This window comes from Python bivittatus, unplaced genomic scaffold, assembly GCF_059951505.1.
Source record: "Python bivittatus isolate LINGU-HERP-01145 unplaced genomic scaffold, Pbiv_v1 ctg000200_np1212, whole genome shotgun sequence".
Taxonomy (NCBI): Eukaryota; Metazoa; Chordata; class Lepidosauria; order Squamata; family Pythonidae; genus Python; species Python bivittatus.
This window is the reverse complement of record NW_028277040.1, coordinates 13,846,849-13,867,184: the sequence shown is the minus strand read 5'-3', so window position 1 is coordinate 13,867,184 and position 20,336 is coordinate 13,846,849. Positions and strand designations below refer to the sequence as shown.

At 37.1% G+C, this 20,336-nt stretch overlaps 1 protein-coding gene across 1 annotated transcript in view; it reads right to left on the bottom strand.

Moving 5' to 3' along the window:
• The window catches only part of COL5A2 (collagen type V alpha 2 chain), a 155,860-nt gene that overhangs the window by 43,654 nt on the left and 91,870 nt on the right, over nucleotides 1–20,336 (bottom strand). Inside the window, exons 8-17 of the mRNA XM_088135723.1 lie at nucleotides 17,973–18,038; nucleotides 15,931–15,975; nucleotides 13,202–13,255; nucleotides 12,969–13,022; nucleotides 11,477–11,530; nucleotides 8,694–8,747; nucleotides 8,452–8,505; nucleotides 7,142–7,186; nucleotides 5,642–5,695; nucleotides 3,574–3,618 (exon numbers count right to left, since the gene is read on the bottom strand). Of these exons, the coding sequence (XP_087991849.1) occupies nucleotides 3,574–3,618; nucleotides 5,642–5,695; nucleotides 7,142–7,186; nucleotides 8,452–8,505; nucleotides 8,694–8,747; nucleotides 11,477–11,530; nucleotides 12,969–13,022; nucleotides 13,202–13,255; nucleotides 15,931–15,975; nucleotides 17,973–18,038 (525 nt within the window). The remainder of the gene's footprint in view (nucleotides 1–3,573; nucleotides 3,619–5,641; nucleotides 5,696–7,141; nucleotides 7,187–8,451; nucleotides 8,506–8,693; nucleotides 8,748–11,476; nucleotides 11,531–12,968; nucleotides 13,023–13,201; nucleotides 13,256–15,930; nucleotides 15,976–17,972; nucleotides 18,039–20,336) is intronic.

Below are 20,336 nucleotides of genomic sequence, written 5' to 3'. Positions count from 1 at the left end.
ACAAGATGCATATTCCACTATAAAAAATTGTCCAGGATAAAGGATGTGTCTCCTGGCAATCTCAATAAGAAAAATGATCTGTTCCAGAAATGATTAACTATGGAGAAATCACTTGGTTTCTGGCCTTGTATTGAATTTTATTCAAAGCAACCCTGCAGAAACTCATCATCTTGCATGTTATTGCATGTTATTATTTGAGTCTTCCTTTAGAAAGCTGGAGACAAAAGAACACAATCCACACACAAAGGTGGTTCCAGATACACACAAGATTTGGAGGAATAACAACAACAATATCTCTAAAGGGAAATGAAAAAAACAAAAACAAAAAGAACACAGGAAATTTAGATGACTAGGTACCAACTTACACACTAGATAAAATATTGCATATTAGTTTAATCCTGCAGCTGGTAGATAGGATGGGTGTCCTAATCTAGATCAAGAACACCTTGCCAGAGAAGGGAGGTTTAAAATATTCACCTTCATTCTTCTACTGAAATTTACACACTCAGAAGAATACGTTTTGAAGCAAGGCCAAAGGTAGGTCTGACTTGCTAATGTTTGGTTTTATGTTTCAGCCACCTGAATCATATATTCAGGTAACACTCACATTCATGCCAGGGATAGGCTGCAATGTTTGATTGTGGAGCTGCCTTTTATATATCAACAGTGAAGTCAGTTCTTCACCTGTCAATGTTATCATGGCCAAAATATCACTATCTGAGCACAAAAGAGAAATGCAGTAGATGTAGGACAATATTTTTCAATCTTGGCAACTTGAAGATGTGTACCCCACACATCTTCAGGTTGTCAAGGTTGAGAAACACTGATCTAGGGAAACTCCAGGATTTGCAGTAGTTTACCAAAAAGACAATTTTAGGGGGAAAATTCCTTAGGAACTTTAAGAAAAAGGTTTGGACATGCTCAATAGCCACTGGATTTGCTGTAGGGAAAAGATCAGGAAATGGGAAGAAGATGGAATGGACAAAAGCCACAGGGAATCAAACAAATACTTCTGACTATAATGTTCTGTTCCCTTATGTTGAATCCTCAAATTACCTTTTGCCTCAGATTTCCCAATCATTCTCTTATTTTAAGAGTAATTCAGGCATTAACGTAAACTTTCTTCTACTGGCATTCTTGGTCAGTCACAATACGACTCACTCTGGCCAACACATGTAGCTTTTCCTGATGTGGGAATGTATGCCATGTTTCCACCCACTGATTGTCAGGCTGATTCTGCTTCAGCAAGTTCTGGAAGCAGATGGAAGCAGATTTAATTTGGAATTATCTAATGGTAATGGTTATCAGCCATGTATGTATGTGTGCATGTCCATGTATTTTAGTTTTTTATGATGTTTTTTAGTTTACTGTATATTCCCTTTTTGCCATTTAAAAATTCTTTCTTTCAAGAACTATAAAAGCATGCTAGTTGAGTTAACATTACTGATTCATGACCCTGATCAGATCCATTCTGGACATAATCTACAACATATTAACTTGGAGGGAAGGAAGAACTACACTTGGTGATTGCTGAGACAAATGTTAGGGGCTGCTTGGAAGTGCTCCACAAATGGAAAAAATGCAGCTTTTTATCATATTAACTTGTCAAGCCCTCTACTGGTTATCCGAAAATCAATCTGAACTTTATATTACATCTAAAGTAGATCAGGTCCTTAGAATGCACTTATGACTACACTCATAATGCACCCACGTTCACACACAAACATGCACATACAGAAAAGATTTCTTTGGCAATCAGGCTTTTTAGAATCCTCCACTGGCAACAACTGAGGCTTTAAAAAGGCCTTACTATGGTGTGATGAAACAATTTTGGAAAGGGAATTGAGTGCACAGAGAGGCTCATCTATAAAGGCTTAATTGCCTTGTGAGGCCTGATGTCTTTTGAAGAGAGATTTCAGTCCATGAGAAGGGATGGTCCTTTCTTCCCTAGGGATGCGTTCTTCCCCAACCCTCTCCCTGCACACAGCAATTACGCTTTTAAAAGATGCCCACTGCTGCCAATAAAAACTTCTTAAAAGCCTAGTTGTTATAGACAACTAGACAGCTGTGGGCCAGATGGAAATGGCCCTCAGTGCTACATCTGGTCCATGAACAGGAGGATTCGTCTAGAGTGAAGAAGTTAGTTAGGGTAAAGTAAATATATTCTACTAAACATTTCTTCTCCATCAGGAAGAAGTGACAGTATGTGTGAGTTGAGCTTGTTTAAATCCATCCAGGAAGCACCTAGCGGACAGTAAAGCTGGATGTTTCCTCAATCTTAAGCCTCCTACATCTACTGGATAGATGTACTGGCTTTCTGTCAATTACTAAATATGAGAACCTCAAGGATCCTGTCTGATTGGCTACATTCTTTCTCTTTTCTTGTCCCGCCACATCACAAGTAAGTAAATAAATAAATGATAAAACCAGGCTGAACGAATATGTTCTTATGGTTTTTGGTCCTGAATTTGGCTGATTGACTGTTCCTGATGCCCGCAGAGGTGTCCCCTGCACTGATGTACATAAGATGCTGTTCCTGCAGATAGTGACCACACTTAGAAATTGTTCTGCCATAAATTTAGTTAGCAGCTTGTTCATTTTCTTGTTTATGCAAGAAACAAGTTAGTTCCTTAGCTCTCCTTCTCTCTTATTCTGCATTTCTGAACAAAAATTTAAATTTAAAATTTTGTAGTTATTTTTTGCAAACTCTAGTAACTGTTTTGCCCTCATACCTAATCTCCATTACCCTTACAAAAGCTTTCAAGAAACATTAAAGGAAATCTGCCATACGTTTCCATATGTTTACACATGGTAGTGGCAATTAGCTTAGGTTCTCCAAAGTGGTCAGTACTAATTCCCAAGGGTTGATGGGACTATCCATTGTTGCTGTTGTTATCTGTGGTACTATTCCTTAAAGTAGTATTTATTAAATTATTCTCATATAATAAATGTTTGGGAGTTGATAAACATTTGAAATTTCATTAAGAGGTCAATGAGCTGAAGAGTTTGGGGACCCTGGCTTAGGTGATGCTTGGACTCTTGAACCTTGCCAAAAAGATATGTCTGTTTTATATAAAATAAAATACTCAGAAGCTAATCATGTCCTAGTATAGGTGCAAAAGCAAACACCCTGAGTTTGTCTCTAACCTATGTAATGAGGCTAGAGGCAAGAAACAGTGAACTAAGTCAGAGAGTAATCCTATGTCATTGGCAAACTGAATATCCTTTGCACTCATACCTAGAGATAAACTCCAGCTCTCTGTGGCTGGCAAGCAAGCAAGCAAGCAAGCCAGGCAGGCAGGGAGGCAGGGAGGCAGGGAGGCAGGCAGGCAGGGACTATTTTATCTCGTCCCCCCTAAGATAGTTTGGACTGGGAGAGAGTGACTGGCCCAATGTCACCCAGTAAATACTGTAGTGGGGACCAAAATCCAGGTTTTGCAGTCTAAGACGAATATTACACTGTTTTGTTCAGAGCATAGTTCTGTAAAACATCTTAGTAAACTACCTGATGCTACAAATTGCAAATCTGCCAAATCCATTTTAAAAAAATGAGGATTCCAGAGAGATACTTACTGGTGGCCCTGGCTTCCCAGGCATACCATGTGAACCACGAGCCCCCTAAGAAAAAACAGAATAAGGTTACAGGATGGAAATCTGATTATATGACCATGATTTCCAAAGTGATACTGGTTGCTACTAGGGATATCAAAGAATCTGCCACCAGTTTCTATTAGGAACAGACAGGCTCCATCACAGAATGGAAGGCAACATTGAACAAAGTCTGATAGTATCCTTCCTTTGCTGATAAGAAATCTGAACAAACTCCCCCTTCGTTTATGGAAGATGGATCTGAAAAAGATGTTGTTTCCAACCGCTCCACTGCAAATATTTTCTCTATTGTCCATCTATCTTCTCAGCTTTATCCACCTACTCTTGCTATGTATACAGTCTCTCCTGCTACTCTCTCTGCATACAGATACTTCCTCCCATCTGCTGACACCCACTATCCATTTTGTGCATCCCATGGACTGGGAAATTATCCTACTAACATAGACAATGAAATAGAAATTATTCATACTAATAATCACAATCCTAGCCTTTCTTGTGTCAGTTCAAACCTGGCAAATCAAATCTGATTTCAGAGCTCATTTCAGAGAGAAAAAGTGCTGCCTCTCTAATAATTAAACAAATGAGCCATTAAGTATTAACAAGGGACTCATTTTCCAAATATGCTACTGACTCTGTATGGGCTAGAGATATGAAAAGAAAAGTTGTTTCTGATGGACCATAGCCCAGTTCAGAACTGGACAAATCAGAGCCCAAAGAACTGTGTCAGAGGGCATTTCCACACAGACAATTGTGCATTGCTCCACAATCATTTCTATACTCGTGTGAGCTCAAGGTGATGTCTCTGTTCAGCAGCCAAGCTGATATATTTCTGAATGAGCTTTTGCCTGATGTATGTGGGGATGTTTTATGGTATCTCAATCCACAGTAAAACTACTCTGGATTAAATGATAGTAGAAGACTGTAGAGCCTGTGGACAACCACTCTCCTCACATCATGTCCCAGTTCCTAGGTTTTGGTTACCTTAGTGGGTCTTTCAAGGGGAAAAGTGACTTGATGACTTTGCAACTCTACCTTATAGAGATCACAAATGCATGACAGACCAATGCATGCAATATGAAATACAGACATGAATGGAAGGAATTACATGAATTACAAGTTATTCATTTTATTTCTCTTCTGTGTAGATAGGGGGTGAGGAGAGAGGGGATTTTCATTACTCCAACTGCAATAGTTTAAGATTGGTGGTGGTGTTCTTTTCTCCCTGTTCTATATTTTTCAAAGGCAGAAGTGAAGACATTCATAGATTGCCTTTTGATACAGCAGGGAGTGAAAATAACAACCCTGTGGAAGTCAAAATAGACATGGCCTAAGATGGTACCCTAATACTTTCTTCTTAAATAATGTTCAGAAAATAACAGGGGATGACTTTTGTGTGCCAAGTTATTTCCAAGGAAATGTGTTCAGAACTTCAGTCTTCCTTCCTGAAGCAGTTGAATTGGGAAATTGTTTCTCATGACAAGATTCCCTTGAAGGCTTCTGTAAGACAATGCCTACATACAGAACAGTAGAAAAACAGAGTGATATTGACTCCAGTTTTATGTGTATGTACATCTATGAGAGAGTATGTGTGCATGTGTAACTCAAGACAGATTACGACGTCTTCTTACGAGGAAGACTGAAGTTCTGAACACATTTCCTTGGAAATAACTTGGCACAGGAAAGTTATCTCCTGTTATTTTCTGAATATTTTTTAAGGAGAAAGTATTGGTTTTAAACAGAACAGTAGCAGTTTTCTTCTTCAATGAGCTTCAGATTATTTTCAGCTGTCTTTAACATATAGGTCTGCACTGATAACTGCTGTTCTCAATCTACATGGTGGGTCTAGAAAGCCACTGGAAACTTCCCATGCTTTTTAATTGCTTTCTAGTGCAATTGGCCAAAACCAAGTCTTTTAGCCTTTCACTAGAGGTCATGTTTAAACCAAAAAGCAAGCAAAGAGACATTTAAATACAGATGATTTAACAAACTAGTTCAACAGTTATATTGGCTCTGTCTCGGTTATTGCACTTACTGGAGCACCCTGTGGTCCAAGTCGTCCTCTTTCTCCTGCCATCCCTCGGGGACCCTGCAGTCAACAACACCAAAAGAAAAAGACATTAGTCCAAAGCTAAACAGGAAGTGGAAATCATCTGCTTGTAATTCTCCCCAATTCTAGCTATGATTGACTGATTATTTCTTTTATCCATCCCAAAACAAATATTATCTGGGCAATCAACATAAAAAGAATAAAAGTTCAGTAAATCTTAAGTAAATCTTAAGTAAACACACAGACACACCCAAACTGTATAGGAAATGGAATATAAAATATCCTTCAAATCAGATATAACCCTTTTCTTTCTCTTTCTTTCTTTCTTTCTTTCTTTCTTTCTTTCTTTCTTTCTTTCTTTCTTTCTTTCTTTCTTTCTTTCCTCCCTCCCTCCCTCCCTCCCTCTCTCTCTCTCTCTCTCTCTCTCTTGCATTATGAAGTAAACGTTTTCCAGATAGGAAGATGCAAAGAAAATTCCTTAGCAGATTCCTGTGTTGAGAATAATGCCTTCTGAGTTTTCATAGACACAACGTATATCAAGTGTGGCATTTTCAGTTCAGGTTGATTGTTGGGCAGGTGCATAAAGGATAAGACAATCCATCATATATTCAGCTTCAAGGACAGATCTTACATACAGTTAATGTGGAAGAAGGAGCAGATACAGGGAGAATATAGTCAGTCACCATTTAAGGTCAGTGGTGAAGGAAAAGGCAGTTGCTCCAAGGAGTTTCAGTCTTAATAACATATCTGCTCTTTCTGTGGCAGCAATGGTGGTGGGTAAAACTGAGGAAAACTCAAGTTCAGAGAGAAAAGCTCTTCCCTAGGCATAAGTGGAGGACAAGTGATGCTGTCTTTACTTTAAAAAAGCAAAATCTACTTGCATTCTTTCAGTTATCACTTCCAGGCCCAGTCTGGTTGACTGCCTCTATAGGAATCAAATTGCTAGTATAGTTTCTGTGGGAATTAATTTTTTCACTTTAAAAAAATCACCCCTTTGCCCACTTTTCCTGCAGTCTGGATGTCAGGTGGCAGCTGGTATGGATTGCCATCCCAACTAATTTTGTGACACCAGTGTGTGAAACAAGAGAGCAATTGAACAAGCATCACCTATGGAACTCTCATTTTTTCCTATGGCTGGAACACCTGAATATTTCACTTTTTTCCCAGCAGAACACCCAAGCTGCTTCAAGCTTTGTTCCAACAATATACAACCAACTCAGAACATTCTACTGGAAAGTTGTAAGTGGAGCTTTTTTGGTCCAAGCACAAAACAAAACACATTTTCCATTTTATACACACCCTACATCTTACTAAATGTGTGTGAGTTTGTATAGTTAAACAACAACTCAGAGAAGGCTGAAAGAAGAAGTAAAACTGCTTAATATATTTTTTCAACAATTAGACTAAAACTGCAGTTATCATACAGTAATACAAAAGCATAGAAGAGGAAAAAGGAAAAGAACTGTAAATAATGAATGTACTCACCACAGGACCTGTTGCACCCATCTGCCCTGATGGACCTGATTCACCCTGTACGGTGAATGAAAAAAATAGCTTATTCAAACTTTGGGACCCACATTTCGGCAGCAAAGCAACAAAAAACCCTTATACACCTTGCAACAATCTCTACAGCAGTATAATGAAATTAAAATGAAATGCAATATGCATTTCAAACAGCAGATAGTTGGAAATTGTTCCAACTGAGGTATCAGATTTTGTTGCTCCAATATTCCTGAGTTTTTGTTGTGTCATTTTGATGGTTTCTCCTTCTCCTTCTACTGATCCCTCCATGACAGCTTCAAATATATACATGAAGTGTTTTGTTCACGTTAAATTGCCTAGTGAGGGTGAGAGGTTCTTGGGACAGATTTCAATATACTAGAAGAGAGTTCTTTTTTTCTCAGGAATGTATTCCACCCCAATTCTTTCCTTGTGCACCTCAATTGTATTTTTAAAAGGTATCCACTGTTGCCAATTAAAACTTTTTAAAAGCCTAGTTATTCCACAGGCTGGACAGCTGTGGACCAGATGGAAATGTCCCTTAATACTACATCTGGTCCATGAACTACAGCACCAAATGAAGCAATATTAGGGCATGCTCATTCTTCCAGGGTTCCTCATGTGTGAATTATATCCCTAACCTTGCAACACTGAGAGCATCCTCCTATGAGTTCCTCTGCAATATTTTGTCACCTGGCAAATGCCACAAGCAAACTTTGATGAAACTCCTAATGTATAGTTCTTTCTGGATTTATCTAGATTGAAGAAGGTAGTTAAATTAACACAAGGGTAAAGTAAATCCATCACACTAAAACTCTCTACTCCATCAGAAAGAAGCAACACTATGTGTGAGTTGAGCTTATTTCAATCCATCCACGAAGCACCTAGTGGGCAGCAAAGCTGAATGTTTCCTCAGTTTTAACCTTCCTAGAACTACTTCTATTGCATAGAGTCAATAATGCTAAATATTCCCATTTTGTCTATTGCTAAACATGAGAAATTCAAGGATCCTGTCTGACTGGCTACTTGTGTTCTCTTCTCTCCTCCCACTACATTATAAGTAAGTAATTAAATGATAAAACCAGAATCTCTTTTTTGCTGCTTGTATGATTTCTGCCAGGGCAATAATTATTTTTGACCTATATTTCTGCAAACACATCATGCATCATAGAAGGTTTGGTCTACTGAGAGAAGGTTTCCTCCATACCTTCCCTAAAAGCATATGATCCATCTCATAATAAGTTGCAACAATAGAACAATACTATTTTATTATGTGGTCAAAAACAAACTTTTACCTTAGATCCAGGAGCTCCAATTTCACCTTTAGGGCCTTCAAGTCCTTTCTCTCCCTGTGATATAAATATAAATATACTCAGCAATTGCGGTGGCATATAAATCCAGTAAACAAATAAATAATTTTGAAGACACATTCACTAAACAAAGGGAAAAAGGAAGGAAAGACTTAAAAAAAAACATTTAGCAAAAGAATAAATGTCAACTCTTTCAGTAGAATGTATTCAGATGTATTCACACTTACTCTAAAGCCCTTTAAACCTAGAAGACCTGGTGCACCAGGAAAACCTCGAGCGCCCTGAAGCAGAATGAGAAAACCCACAATTATATAATGACACAAGATGCTACTTCATATCAAGTCAGACTACTGTCCTAGTATTCCTCATTCCTGTCCTATAATACAGATGTTTGTGCCACGTATCCATCCATCCATACAAGGTGCCTTTAGTCATTTGAACTGTGTATAAGCTCTGCATGTAAGAAGGGTATTCAGGGATAAATGTGGTAGCTCTCCACTCTTCCTTTCCTTCTCAATGGCTTTTTCATATAATGAGGGGACCGAGTGCCCCAACCATGACATTTTTTATTGTCCAGTACATTTGTGCAACAGAGAATCTCCTCTATCCCTGGAAGTGCTCTATGCAATTTAAAGTCAAATTACATACTACATAATGCCCACAATGTGCATTTAGTACAGGGTTTTTTTTCTTTTAACTATGGGTGGATGGGAAGGAAATCCAAAATGAAGACGGTAAGGGCAGATTTCTTTAAGTCCCCAGATGCCAGGATGATAATATATAATGTAGTTCATATTTTAACCTTCAGAATCCTGGGAAATGATGCCAACTGGGGAAGGCCAATCCAACTTCTTTTACTGGGTTCTTTGTGAGATGAAAATGGGAAAATATTAAATACTTAGTGCAAGAGTAGATAACAAATTGAGATATGAGGACTGAGATACAAAAGCACTGGAAAACACCACACATCATGAATACTACAACTGCATCTGCCACTGGAACTAATAATTGCAGAACAGTTGAATGCTGGGAGAAGAGTTGAGGTCCTTGGCAAAGAGAGAAAGAAAGGGGCTCACAGATAAAATAATGAAAGAAGGCAAATTACTTTAAAGGGTAAATAAGTATTTATGGAAGCCACAAATTAACATTCCGGCATAAGTAAAATGTATACCTGAGCTTTCTACATTAGAAAATCTTAGGTTCAGGATGAAAAATAATGTAGAAATTTCACTACATATGTTTAAATAAAAAATAACTTTGAAAAGCTTTAAAGGAAGTAGCAGATCGTAATCTCAAAAAAGAGTAAAAACTGTACCAAGTGAAGTGGCAGGACCTGTTCCCCAATACCTCTGAAAACCTGTTTATCTCCCACAGAGTTGAACACGTTTCCTTCCAGGGTCTGGGAAAGTGGGGACCTCTCTTCCCATGTGATCCTGGTCAGAAAGCAACTAAAGGCATCACCCAAACTTAAATGGCTTGATTTTAAAAGTGCCTTTTAAACTTTTCTATTCACTTTTCCCCTGGGCAGATCATCCACCAGATCTGCTGACTTCCAAAACTTGCTAGAAGGACAAGTCTAGCTTTACAGGTCTTCAAAATGGCTTGAGATGAATGATTAGTCATTAAAATCTTCAAAAGTATTTGCAACTTTTTATGTTTAATTATTTGCCCAAGTTTTCAAAGGATTCTGTTATCTGGATGAGGTTTTTTAATGCAGATTTAGTAAGTAAGTAAAATAAATTGTGAAGCACATCATGGCAAAAACTTGGGGGTCATTGGTGCCCCTGAGTTTTCCACTTAGCAGAAATGTAAATTGATTTGTAGAGCTGTTGTTCTTTAGCTTATCTAACAGGCAAGCAATTTACATGCAACCTGTGACTATTCATGTGAGAGATTTCTAACTCAGCAATATAGAACTGTCTGCACAATAGCACAGGCAACCTGAGTGATTTTTAAGGCCAATCTTAAGCATTCTCATTCAGTTCTGAAATTTAAATGCACATGCAAAACAATGAGAGAAAACACGCCACTATTGTTTTGCCTTGCTGGTCAGGAAATGTACATCTTTATAACCAATAAAGCTTTGGAATTTGCCCTGTCTGTTCTGCATCGTTTTCTAAGTTTTCTTGGAAAACAATCCATTTTTGGACCAACAATCCTACGAAGAGATTGCTTAAAGCTTTCTATTAAAGCCTTTATATCATAGGGTTCTTTCAAATGTGCTACTGTATTGCGTTTCAGGACAGCAAATCATACATTTACTCTGACTGGAAGAGAACAATAATTTTGTATTGATTGTTCAATGAGAGCAAAGATAGGAGCTTCCTGACCAAACAGACAAAGTGACACTTAGTAGCCTTTTTTCTACTGGTTTCTTCTTGATTTTTCCCCCATTCAGAATCTACTAACAAACGTTCTTCTGCAATTTTGTCTAGTGATAACACTTGGCATAATAAACTTATTTTCATGCTATGATCAGAAATCAGTAATATAACTATTGTCCCTCTTCAAGGAGAACACAGAGAAAACTTCTGACTCAGCTTCATAATATATATATAACTCCTGTACCGTCTAGCAACTATGCCACATAGTGATACTATCCACATGCAAATTCTCTGCCTATTTAGATGTATTTCCTGAGTGCATTTACATCCACTTTGCAATTGGAACTCTATGGATGTGGATGGATATACGTTTTGATCTTTGATATGTTGTTTTTCATACTCAGGACCACTAGTCCATTTTTTCCCCATTCTTATCTTCTATCCCCAACTCTCATTCCAACCCAACAATATAGTTGCCAAAGATTAAATCTCTTGCACGTTCGAAAAACCAGATAAATTTAAGAAACTGGACTAACAAGATACAGGTCTCTTATCTTTTGGGGGGTCAAAAAGGTATACTTTTTGATGATACATATAAATTGTTTAAGTGCAGTCTAGGAACCTTTACAAATTTTTTCCTGATTTTAAGGTATGATTTGTTGAGAAGAACAGTTAATTGAACATACTGGAGATCCTGAAAATCCAACTTCTCCAGATTGCCCTGGTCTGCCAGATTCACCCTAAAAAGAGCAAAACAATAAAGTCATAAAACCACAAAATAAGGGTGTTATGATATCCTGTACATATGTGGGACACTTTTCTCTGAAACATGTTATTTAAGTTGAAGGTGTGAGGGACCCTGAAAGTTTGTCTATTCAGAATAATGCATTTTGAATATTGCACTAATATTTTCAAAAAGAAACATAAATATGTATAACTATTAACAACCAAAGTTTCTATTAACCCACATGTAACACTCTAGCCTTTTATAATCAGTGTCTCTCTCTTTTCCTTTGAAACTGTCACATCAGCAATAGCAGGTAACTCAAGGTTCTGACAGACAATGAAATTCTATTAGAATGTAGCGATTACTACACTAATGAAAGCTGTTTCACTATGCAATTGTTGGTAGTAGTAAAAACTACAAGCAAATTATGCTTATTATAACTGCAGGAATTAAATATCAACATTAAGTTTTATGCAAAAGGGACTTTGCACCCACAGAAATGTCTTCCACCCTCATAAGGCACAACTTCATTTTGTGGAAAGCTACTATCTACAACAGTCCTTTGTGCCACACCCCATACTGTTCCAGAGGACCACAGTTTTCAGGTTGACAGAGAGGGTTGTATTGGGTTGAGAGGAATGGCTCAAAATCAGGTGCCTTGTCTTGCAGGAACAGAGACACTTTTCACTAGTACAAAGTCTTTGTTGGATCCAGCCCGCTATATTTATGTAACTAAGGATAAGTCAATATTCTATATTTATGGGCCACTGCAGATGTGGGAAAATGATTACAGTATTTAGCCACTATGAGTATGTCAGTGATCAATGTGAACTAAAAATGATTTCTACCCCATATAGACAGAGAATATTTAATACTGAAAACAGCTCAAAATGTGTTACATCACATTATCATATGGTTGGCTAGGTCACCTTTCCTCAATCTAGTGTTCTCCAGAGATATTAGGAACAAATTCCCAGAATTCTAACCCTGCATGAGTAAGTAATTCTGTAGAAGCAGAATCCCAATGCATATGGAGGTTAGCAGGTGAGGGAAGAGGTTTTTTTAAAAAACATAAATACCTGTAGAAGAGAATATGTGTAGCTCAGGGTTGAACTATGGAGTCCTTGGGGTTCTCTGAGCTTGGCTGAACCAAGCTCAGAGAACCCCAAGGACTCCATAAATACCTGTCTTATTATTAAAACAGGGCAGTGAAGAACAGGATTTTCATTTAGTGCCTACTCCCCTATAGAACTTCCTGACCAAAGAAGCTTCTTTTGCTGGTTTTTAAGATCCTTAAAATGTTTTATGAATGACAGTTGCCTTGACATGATCTCCCTTGCTTTGCTAAATCAACTTTGCTGATTTTAAGATTGTTTTCTGATGATTACTATATAATGTACCCAGCTGCATACTGCTGGGAAATTGAACAGGATAACTATTTTGAAACTTACATCTTCACCAGGTTTTCCTGGAGGACCTTCTGGGCCACGAACACCAGGTGGACCCTAGTAGAGAAAAGGTGCATATTTACATTAAGAAGTTAAATGATCTTCAACAGAAAATGAAGCAATCAAAATTGTACTGTCTATGGATATTTTGACAAGAAATTTGTTCACCAGACTGATCAACATAACTTCTGAAAAAGTTCTGACATGTAGAACTTATAAAACTCTATTATGCTTACCATGGGTCCTGAATCACCAGGTTCACCTGGAGGACCTGGGGGCCCAATACCACCCTAAAACATAAATGAATAAATAAATACTTAAGATACATGCATATATATTAGAAATTGTGCAAATCAGGACAATGAAGTAGCCTTCCAATTAATGGAAACGATACACAAATTAAATGTAATACATTATGAGAATTAAGAAAGCCTAGGTCCAGAATTGATTTTCCATAACCCTAATTTCTTAATTTCAGAATTTCATAAAAATAATTTCATTCCTTCATAATGTGTGGAGGCTGTGAGACAAAAGAAGCTGAAGTTGAACCCAAGCAAGACAAGGTGACTTTTGTTCAAATTTCTTTGAGGTTTTCAGTCTTGACTCTTGATACAATAGCACTGCCCCTGAAAGAGGAGGTCCACAAATTGGGGCCCCTGCATAGATTCTCAGCCACTGCTCAATGGACAGGTTAGAGGCTGTGGCAGGTTGCGGGGGAGGAATATTGCCCTGCTCCTGCTAGTATGAGAGTTGCAGCTCTACCTGGAGCCCAAAGACTTTGTAAAGATAACTAATGCCTTCAGTATTTACTTCTCTGGACTATCACAATGTGCTTTATATGTGGCTACCTTTAAAAACTACCTGGGAGTTTCAATTGGTATAGGTTGACATGAGATTGTGACACCTGTTTTCTGAACTCTGTGTTGACTCCCCATATGCCTCTGAGGACAATTTAAGATGCTGGATTGAACTTTTAAAGCCCAAATGGCTTGGCACCAAGATGCTAGCAGCCCTTTCTTTTCCAACCAGTTTCAACCTGCCCAACTCATATGTCTAGGGAGAACCTCCACTTCTGTGACAGAAGTGTCACAGAAGGGGGCAGAGGCATGCAGATGCTGCTGTTGTGCCTGTGCTCCGGAATAGCCTCCTTCCAGAAATTTGATCAGCTTCTCCTTTGTCAGCTTTCTTCAAGTTATTAAAAATAGAATTTTTCTGGAGAGCATTTGGGATATGAAATCTCATGATCAACTGTATTGGTCCTGTAACCATATGTATATTACTGCTAATTACTTATATTCATTTTGTTTCTATTCATTCACTCATTCATTCAATTTGTATGGCCACCCATCTCACCAGGTGATTCTGGTCAGCAAAAAACATTTTTTTAAAAAATAAAAACAATTATAATAGTACAAAAATTAAAATACATAGCAGCCGAGAATGTCACACATCATAATCGCTATATTAACCAAGAAACGGGCCCCTGCACATACCCGGGCTTTTACTGTGTATTATGGATGTTTTGTTGTGTTAATTGTAACTTTATTTTTATTTTATTTGTATTGTTGGATTGCTTGCAGAGTAATATGGTTTTTAAACCACCAAGGGTCTCTAAGACTGCAGCAGACATAAATAAATACATAAACAGGGCAGAAGCAAGGTAGAAGGGTAAATGATGAAATGTGTGTGATAATATTAACATTCACATTTTGTGACTTACTGTACGTACTTGTGTCAGATATCAGTATTCAATTTTGGTATCATCACTATATACTATGAATGCCATCGATTGTAAGAAATATATATTATTTAGAAAAACTCGAACTAGGGGCAAACCTATAGTCTAGCTCACTACTTGCCTTGCAGTTACTTGTCATGCAAATTTTATGGAAGTTAATTAATATATTCCCAACTGAATGCAATAGTTGAGTTATATATAATTTAAAATGATGGACTAAGTTATATTACGCTTTTAGACAATACTCAAGAGTTTTCAATGCTTAAATAGAGAGAGGCTGCCAAGACTAACTAACTAACTAACTAACTATATATATATATATATATATATACCCAAACCCACACACATACACACACACATACACAAATATACATATACATATACATATACATATACATATACATATACATATACATATACTAGTCTGAGGTTCCTGAAGAAAGAATAAGATTAAAATGTAATGGTAAATAAGTGTACATGAAAACAAAATCACCACTAGTAAGCTTTCCAGTATTCAGAAAATTAACAGCCCACACATTTATTAAAATTCATTTGGTTATACTAATTAATCCCTGATTGATTGATTGATTGATTGATTATAGTGGCAAGAGGGTATAGCAAGAGAAGCTCCAAAACATACCATGTAACACATTGAAAAATCCACACCCGCAAAATAACTCAATAACTGCACTCAGATATTATGGGCATAAGTTGCAAGGAATGGTACATTAAGGTACCAACCTACAATACTTTCTTTTTTCAGTGCAGCTCCCCAGTAGAGACAGGAACCTCTCTGCCTCCACTTCAGATCAAGCAAGTCTTGTGAGTACATCTGAATCAAGATAAACTATGGATAATCTTAACTGTGGTTTGCTTATTGAAATAAGCCATCTTAAACCTATATTGTGAGTTATGAAGCTGGCTTATTTCAAGAGTTTTTAAGATAACTTGTAGACATAACTTAAACTGTGATTAGTAATAAAATGTAAACAAACAATCTCAGGCACCACCTTGTAAAAGGAGGAGATATGGAACATATGAACTCCAAACTTATTCCAGTAATGATAAATATAATTCAGCCTACCCAAATATGGCATCCATCAAACACGTCAGCTTTAACTTCCATAATCCACAAGCCAGCATGACCTATATATCCAGAGGGCATCAAACATGGCCAGCATATTATAATTTTAATTACATAGAAATATTTTGAAACAAACTACTTACTGGTTTCCCCTGATGACCTGGAGATCCTCTTGGACCCACAGGACCCTATGGGGCAGGACATATAAGCTTATTAAATGATCAGATTCTGAAGAAATAAAAAAGGAATCAAATATTTCCTGGTAAGTTTATGTAAAATATGCTGCTGTATGTATTCTGTATGATCAGTGAATTATATTACTTAGAGACATAGTTCTCATTGAGGTAGGAAACCTTACTTGGTTATACTCTACCACATACATAACTTAATCTTCTAAAATGCATTTTTTCACATATAGAAAAATATTCAGTTAGAGAGGAGGGTTCATATTTAATTTTATCCCTGGCTTTCTGGTTTTCTATATAAATGGATTCCACATGTGTTTGTTTATGTAGGAACATTTGGAGATAGGACATAAATCTGACCATCATAGTAAGAACTAGTGCAGAAATGCAACATGTAGGCATCATGTTGGCAAAAGAAGTTTAAATAGAAAAAATGCAAAGAAGATTACTGAAAAGTTATAGAAGAAAGTAGGTAGAGAGATTGCAGCCTTAGGTGAAACAACTACTCTGAACAACTACTTTCAGTGACTAACAACTTCTGATTCTGCCTTTCATCCCAAAGAAGAAAGGAAAAGACACCCCCCCAACACACACACACACACACACACAATATTAAAGCTTGATCATGAACATAATAATTGCCATAAGAAAATTAGGATACCAATTATTTAGAGAACTTTCACTCTCTCTCATATAAAGCACATTCAAGTTACCTGTATACAATAAATATTGTTTATTATCGTATTACATTATAATCTCTCTTACTATTCCCCAGTGGATGGAACTTTATTTGCCTTCCATTAATTAGTTAATACATAATCTTCTACCTGCTTTAAGCTTATTAATATTACACGTAATGTTTTCTCGTTTCCCAAATTTCATACATATTGAATACAGCCTATCAAAACTTTTTTTCTCTAAAAAGAGCAACTTAGTTTCTTCCACATAAAATACTTGAATCTTTTATAGCACCACCAAATACATATAACATTTCTTTCTTAGATTTGGATTTACATATCTAACAAACAAAACCTGAAATGATTTGCCCTGTGGCATTTCTATTCAAGAAATTAAGACAAAGCTCAACCGGGTAGACAACATTTAGAGATTCCTTAGATTTTAGGCAGTTCATACTTAAAAGTGAATCAACCTGATTCTCATTTCCTAAAATAATGTTCAAGAATATGTACATTGTTTTAATCTGGCACTTTTGTGATACATTCTTTTATATTACTAATTCATAAAATATAATATATTTACATTAACATTATATTGTATATATTGCATATGCATATTTCTATGTGTGTTTCTCAAATGCAGCTTAATACTGAAATGAGACAGCAAGGGCTTTTGAATGGACACAAGTGAATCTGACATACAGTAGAATGAATGTTAACTCCTTGATCCATCTCAAAGGTGGACAACCTACAGCCAGGTGGTTAATAGTTAATTGCTCTTGAACAGCAAAATATGAAAACTGAATAATGCGATAGTACCTATATCGCTTGATAATGAAGTTCAAGCTCAAGCTCAGATACTTTGGTCACCTAATGCGAAGAGAGGACTCTTTGGAAAAGACCCTGATGCTGGGAAAGATTGAAGGCAAAAGGAGAAGAGGAGGGCAGAGGATGAGATGGTTAGATAGCGTCACTGAAGCAATGAACATGAAACTGAGCAAACTCAGGGAGGCAGTGAAGGACAGGAAGGCCTGGCGCGATATGGTTCATGGGGTCACGAAGAGTCGGACACAACTTAATGACTGAACAACAACAACACCTATATCACACCCCTGTTCACAGACTTCCCAGGTCACTCCAGGCATTTTATACATCTCTCCTATTGTCTGACAAGAGCTCCACCACAAAGTATGAAGCTGTTGTGACGCATCATTTACAGAATTTACTGTGCTATGAGATCCATCCAGCTCCACCTTCATTTTTTAGTGCTTATTTCATAGATATATTTAACAAATTAATTAATTAATCAATCAATGTCCTTACCACTGGACCAGGCATCATCATTGGTGAGTATGCATCCTCCGGCCCTGCCATCTGAGATGCAAATGGCTGTAAATGTAAAAAGTTTGGTTATTAAAAAAATGTGTGAAAGATATTTTTGTTCCCATCGTCAGGGATGTTCAGAATGTAAACAAAACTATCAATAACTTTTTTAATCATCGCAATGATGAATTCAGAGCTGATTGAATTGTGTAGCGAGGTTCATTTCTGGGCCTCATATTTAAAAACACAAGGAAAATTATGCTTCGCTTTCTTTGAGGTTTATTAACATATTTACAAATGAATAAAAGCAATTTGCTGTTAAAATTTCCTTCTTTAAAAAAAGAAGCTGCAAATGTATGAAAGAAAAAACAGGACTGTCCCAATGTCATGAATGAATAGGAAAATTCATGTTCATATCTACCACTTTTCTCTCCTCATTATTTCTGTCAAGAATTGTGTAACTCTGTGATTACTATAATGTTTGTATATTACATCAGAAACTGAAAAATGTTTTCCAGCCAAGGGCCATACAGTAATATCTTGGTTCACGAACGCTTCTGTTCATGAACAATTCAGTTCGTGAACAGCAGCGTTCGCAAATTTTTGCTTCCATTCGCGAACTCTGCATCGGGTGATGAACACGACCCGTGGCCATCTTCCCTGCTCTGACACGTGGTCGTGGCTTCCTCTAGGTGAGATCGCGGTCGCAGACAGACACTTGCTGTGAAGCTTTTTGGTGTCGCCTCAAGCAAGGTTAGTGTTCTCTCTCTTCATACTGTACGGTACTTTACTTTGTTTCATATTTTTGTGGTTTAAAAAAAAATACCTATGGTTCAGAACGGATTAACCTTATTTACATTGAACCTTATGGGAAAATTTGATTTGGTTGGCGACCACGTTCGTAGGGGTCAGAACAGATTAACCTTATTTATATTGAACCTTATGGGGAAATTTGAGTCAGCTGGCGACCAATTCGGTTCGCGACCAGAATCGTGGAACAAATTAAGTTCGTGAACTGAGGTACCACTGTACTTCTCCAGGGTTAGTTTAGCTTCCATACAGGGTACAGTAACAAAGTTAAGTACAAAGTGAAGAGGCAGGGCAACATTTGCCAAAATGTTTCACTCACTGTATTGTGTTTTTGCTGTAGGAGGATAAGTTTAAGCTAGAATTTACCCCCCCCAAAAAAAGTTTGTTACATTTCTCTATGGCTTGGAATTTCATTCTGCTTGCAAGCTATGGTGTGCCCATCTATCTACTAAATTAATACTTATTTTTATCAACCAGATTTCAGTGGTCTTTGGAGAGAAACACAAGTTTCGTTACAGTTATTTGCTTTATGTTTTTCCTTGAGGATGACTGATTCTAAAGTTCACTAATCATCTGAATTCAACCCTGAATTTCCCATAGTTCAGACTGCCTTTGTTTCCAAAGATATGCCACATTTAATAAAACAAAATGTATTATCTTTTCACAGAGGTTCAAGAGTTTGAGAAACTGGCATAAATTAAATTATCCAAGGTTCTTAACCAGTTACCTGCAAGCCCATAATGTTGATTCTGTTCTCTCTCAAGTTGTGATAAAAAACAATGCCAAACTTAACTTAAAAGGAACAATTTATAATTAAATCCACACTAATTAAATTTTCTACAAGTCACAAAAGCCCAAGCTAAATATCGATATATGCACATATTTAAAACACTGTTTATTGCTCATGCAAACAACAGTCTTTGTTTTGCAAAACTCCTAACATTCTGTGTTCCTTTTTTGTTGATCTAACCCTCCTGAAATGTTGCCAGTAAGTTAGATATCACTGAATTACATAATTCTTCTTAAGCATTATGAATGACAGGTATACATTTTGCAGAAACAAGGAAACAACACTGCAACTTCAAAGACTGTTTTCTTCTGAAGCACTGGAGTGGACAGGAATATTTCTTCTACTCTTTTTGCACCATCTACCAATGTCTGTGGGCTCACTGAGGTTTAAACTCCCCAAAACTATGTAGAAAGATGATAAGCAATGGCAGTGGGAGCAGGAGGTGGGAACAGTTATAAAAGTCCCCAGGGATAGTTGCAGCAAAATGTTTGGGAATCTCCAGTTCCCTCTGAAATCCTACACTGAGAGAAGAGAAAAAGACATAAACCTCTATTGATGTGCATGGATTGTGAGAAGGAGATGACCCTATCAAGCATCATAGGGGTGCAGGAAATGAGTATATAATTTATCATAATCTGATGGAAGTCCATAGGAAATCCTCACTATTTTATCACATGTCTACAGCAAGGTGCATCCTATGTGGTTCCCAAAAGCTTTGGATATAACCTTCAAGCACTCTAAAAGTTGACTTCACATTGTAATTT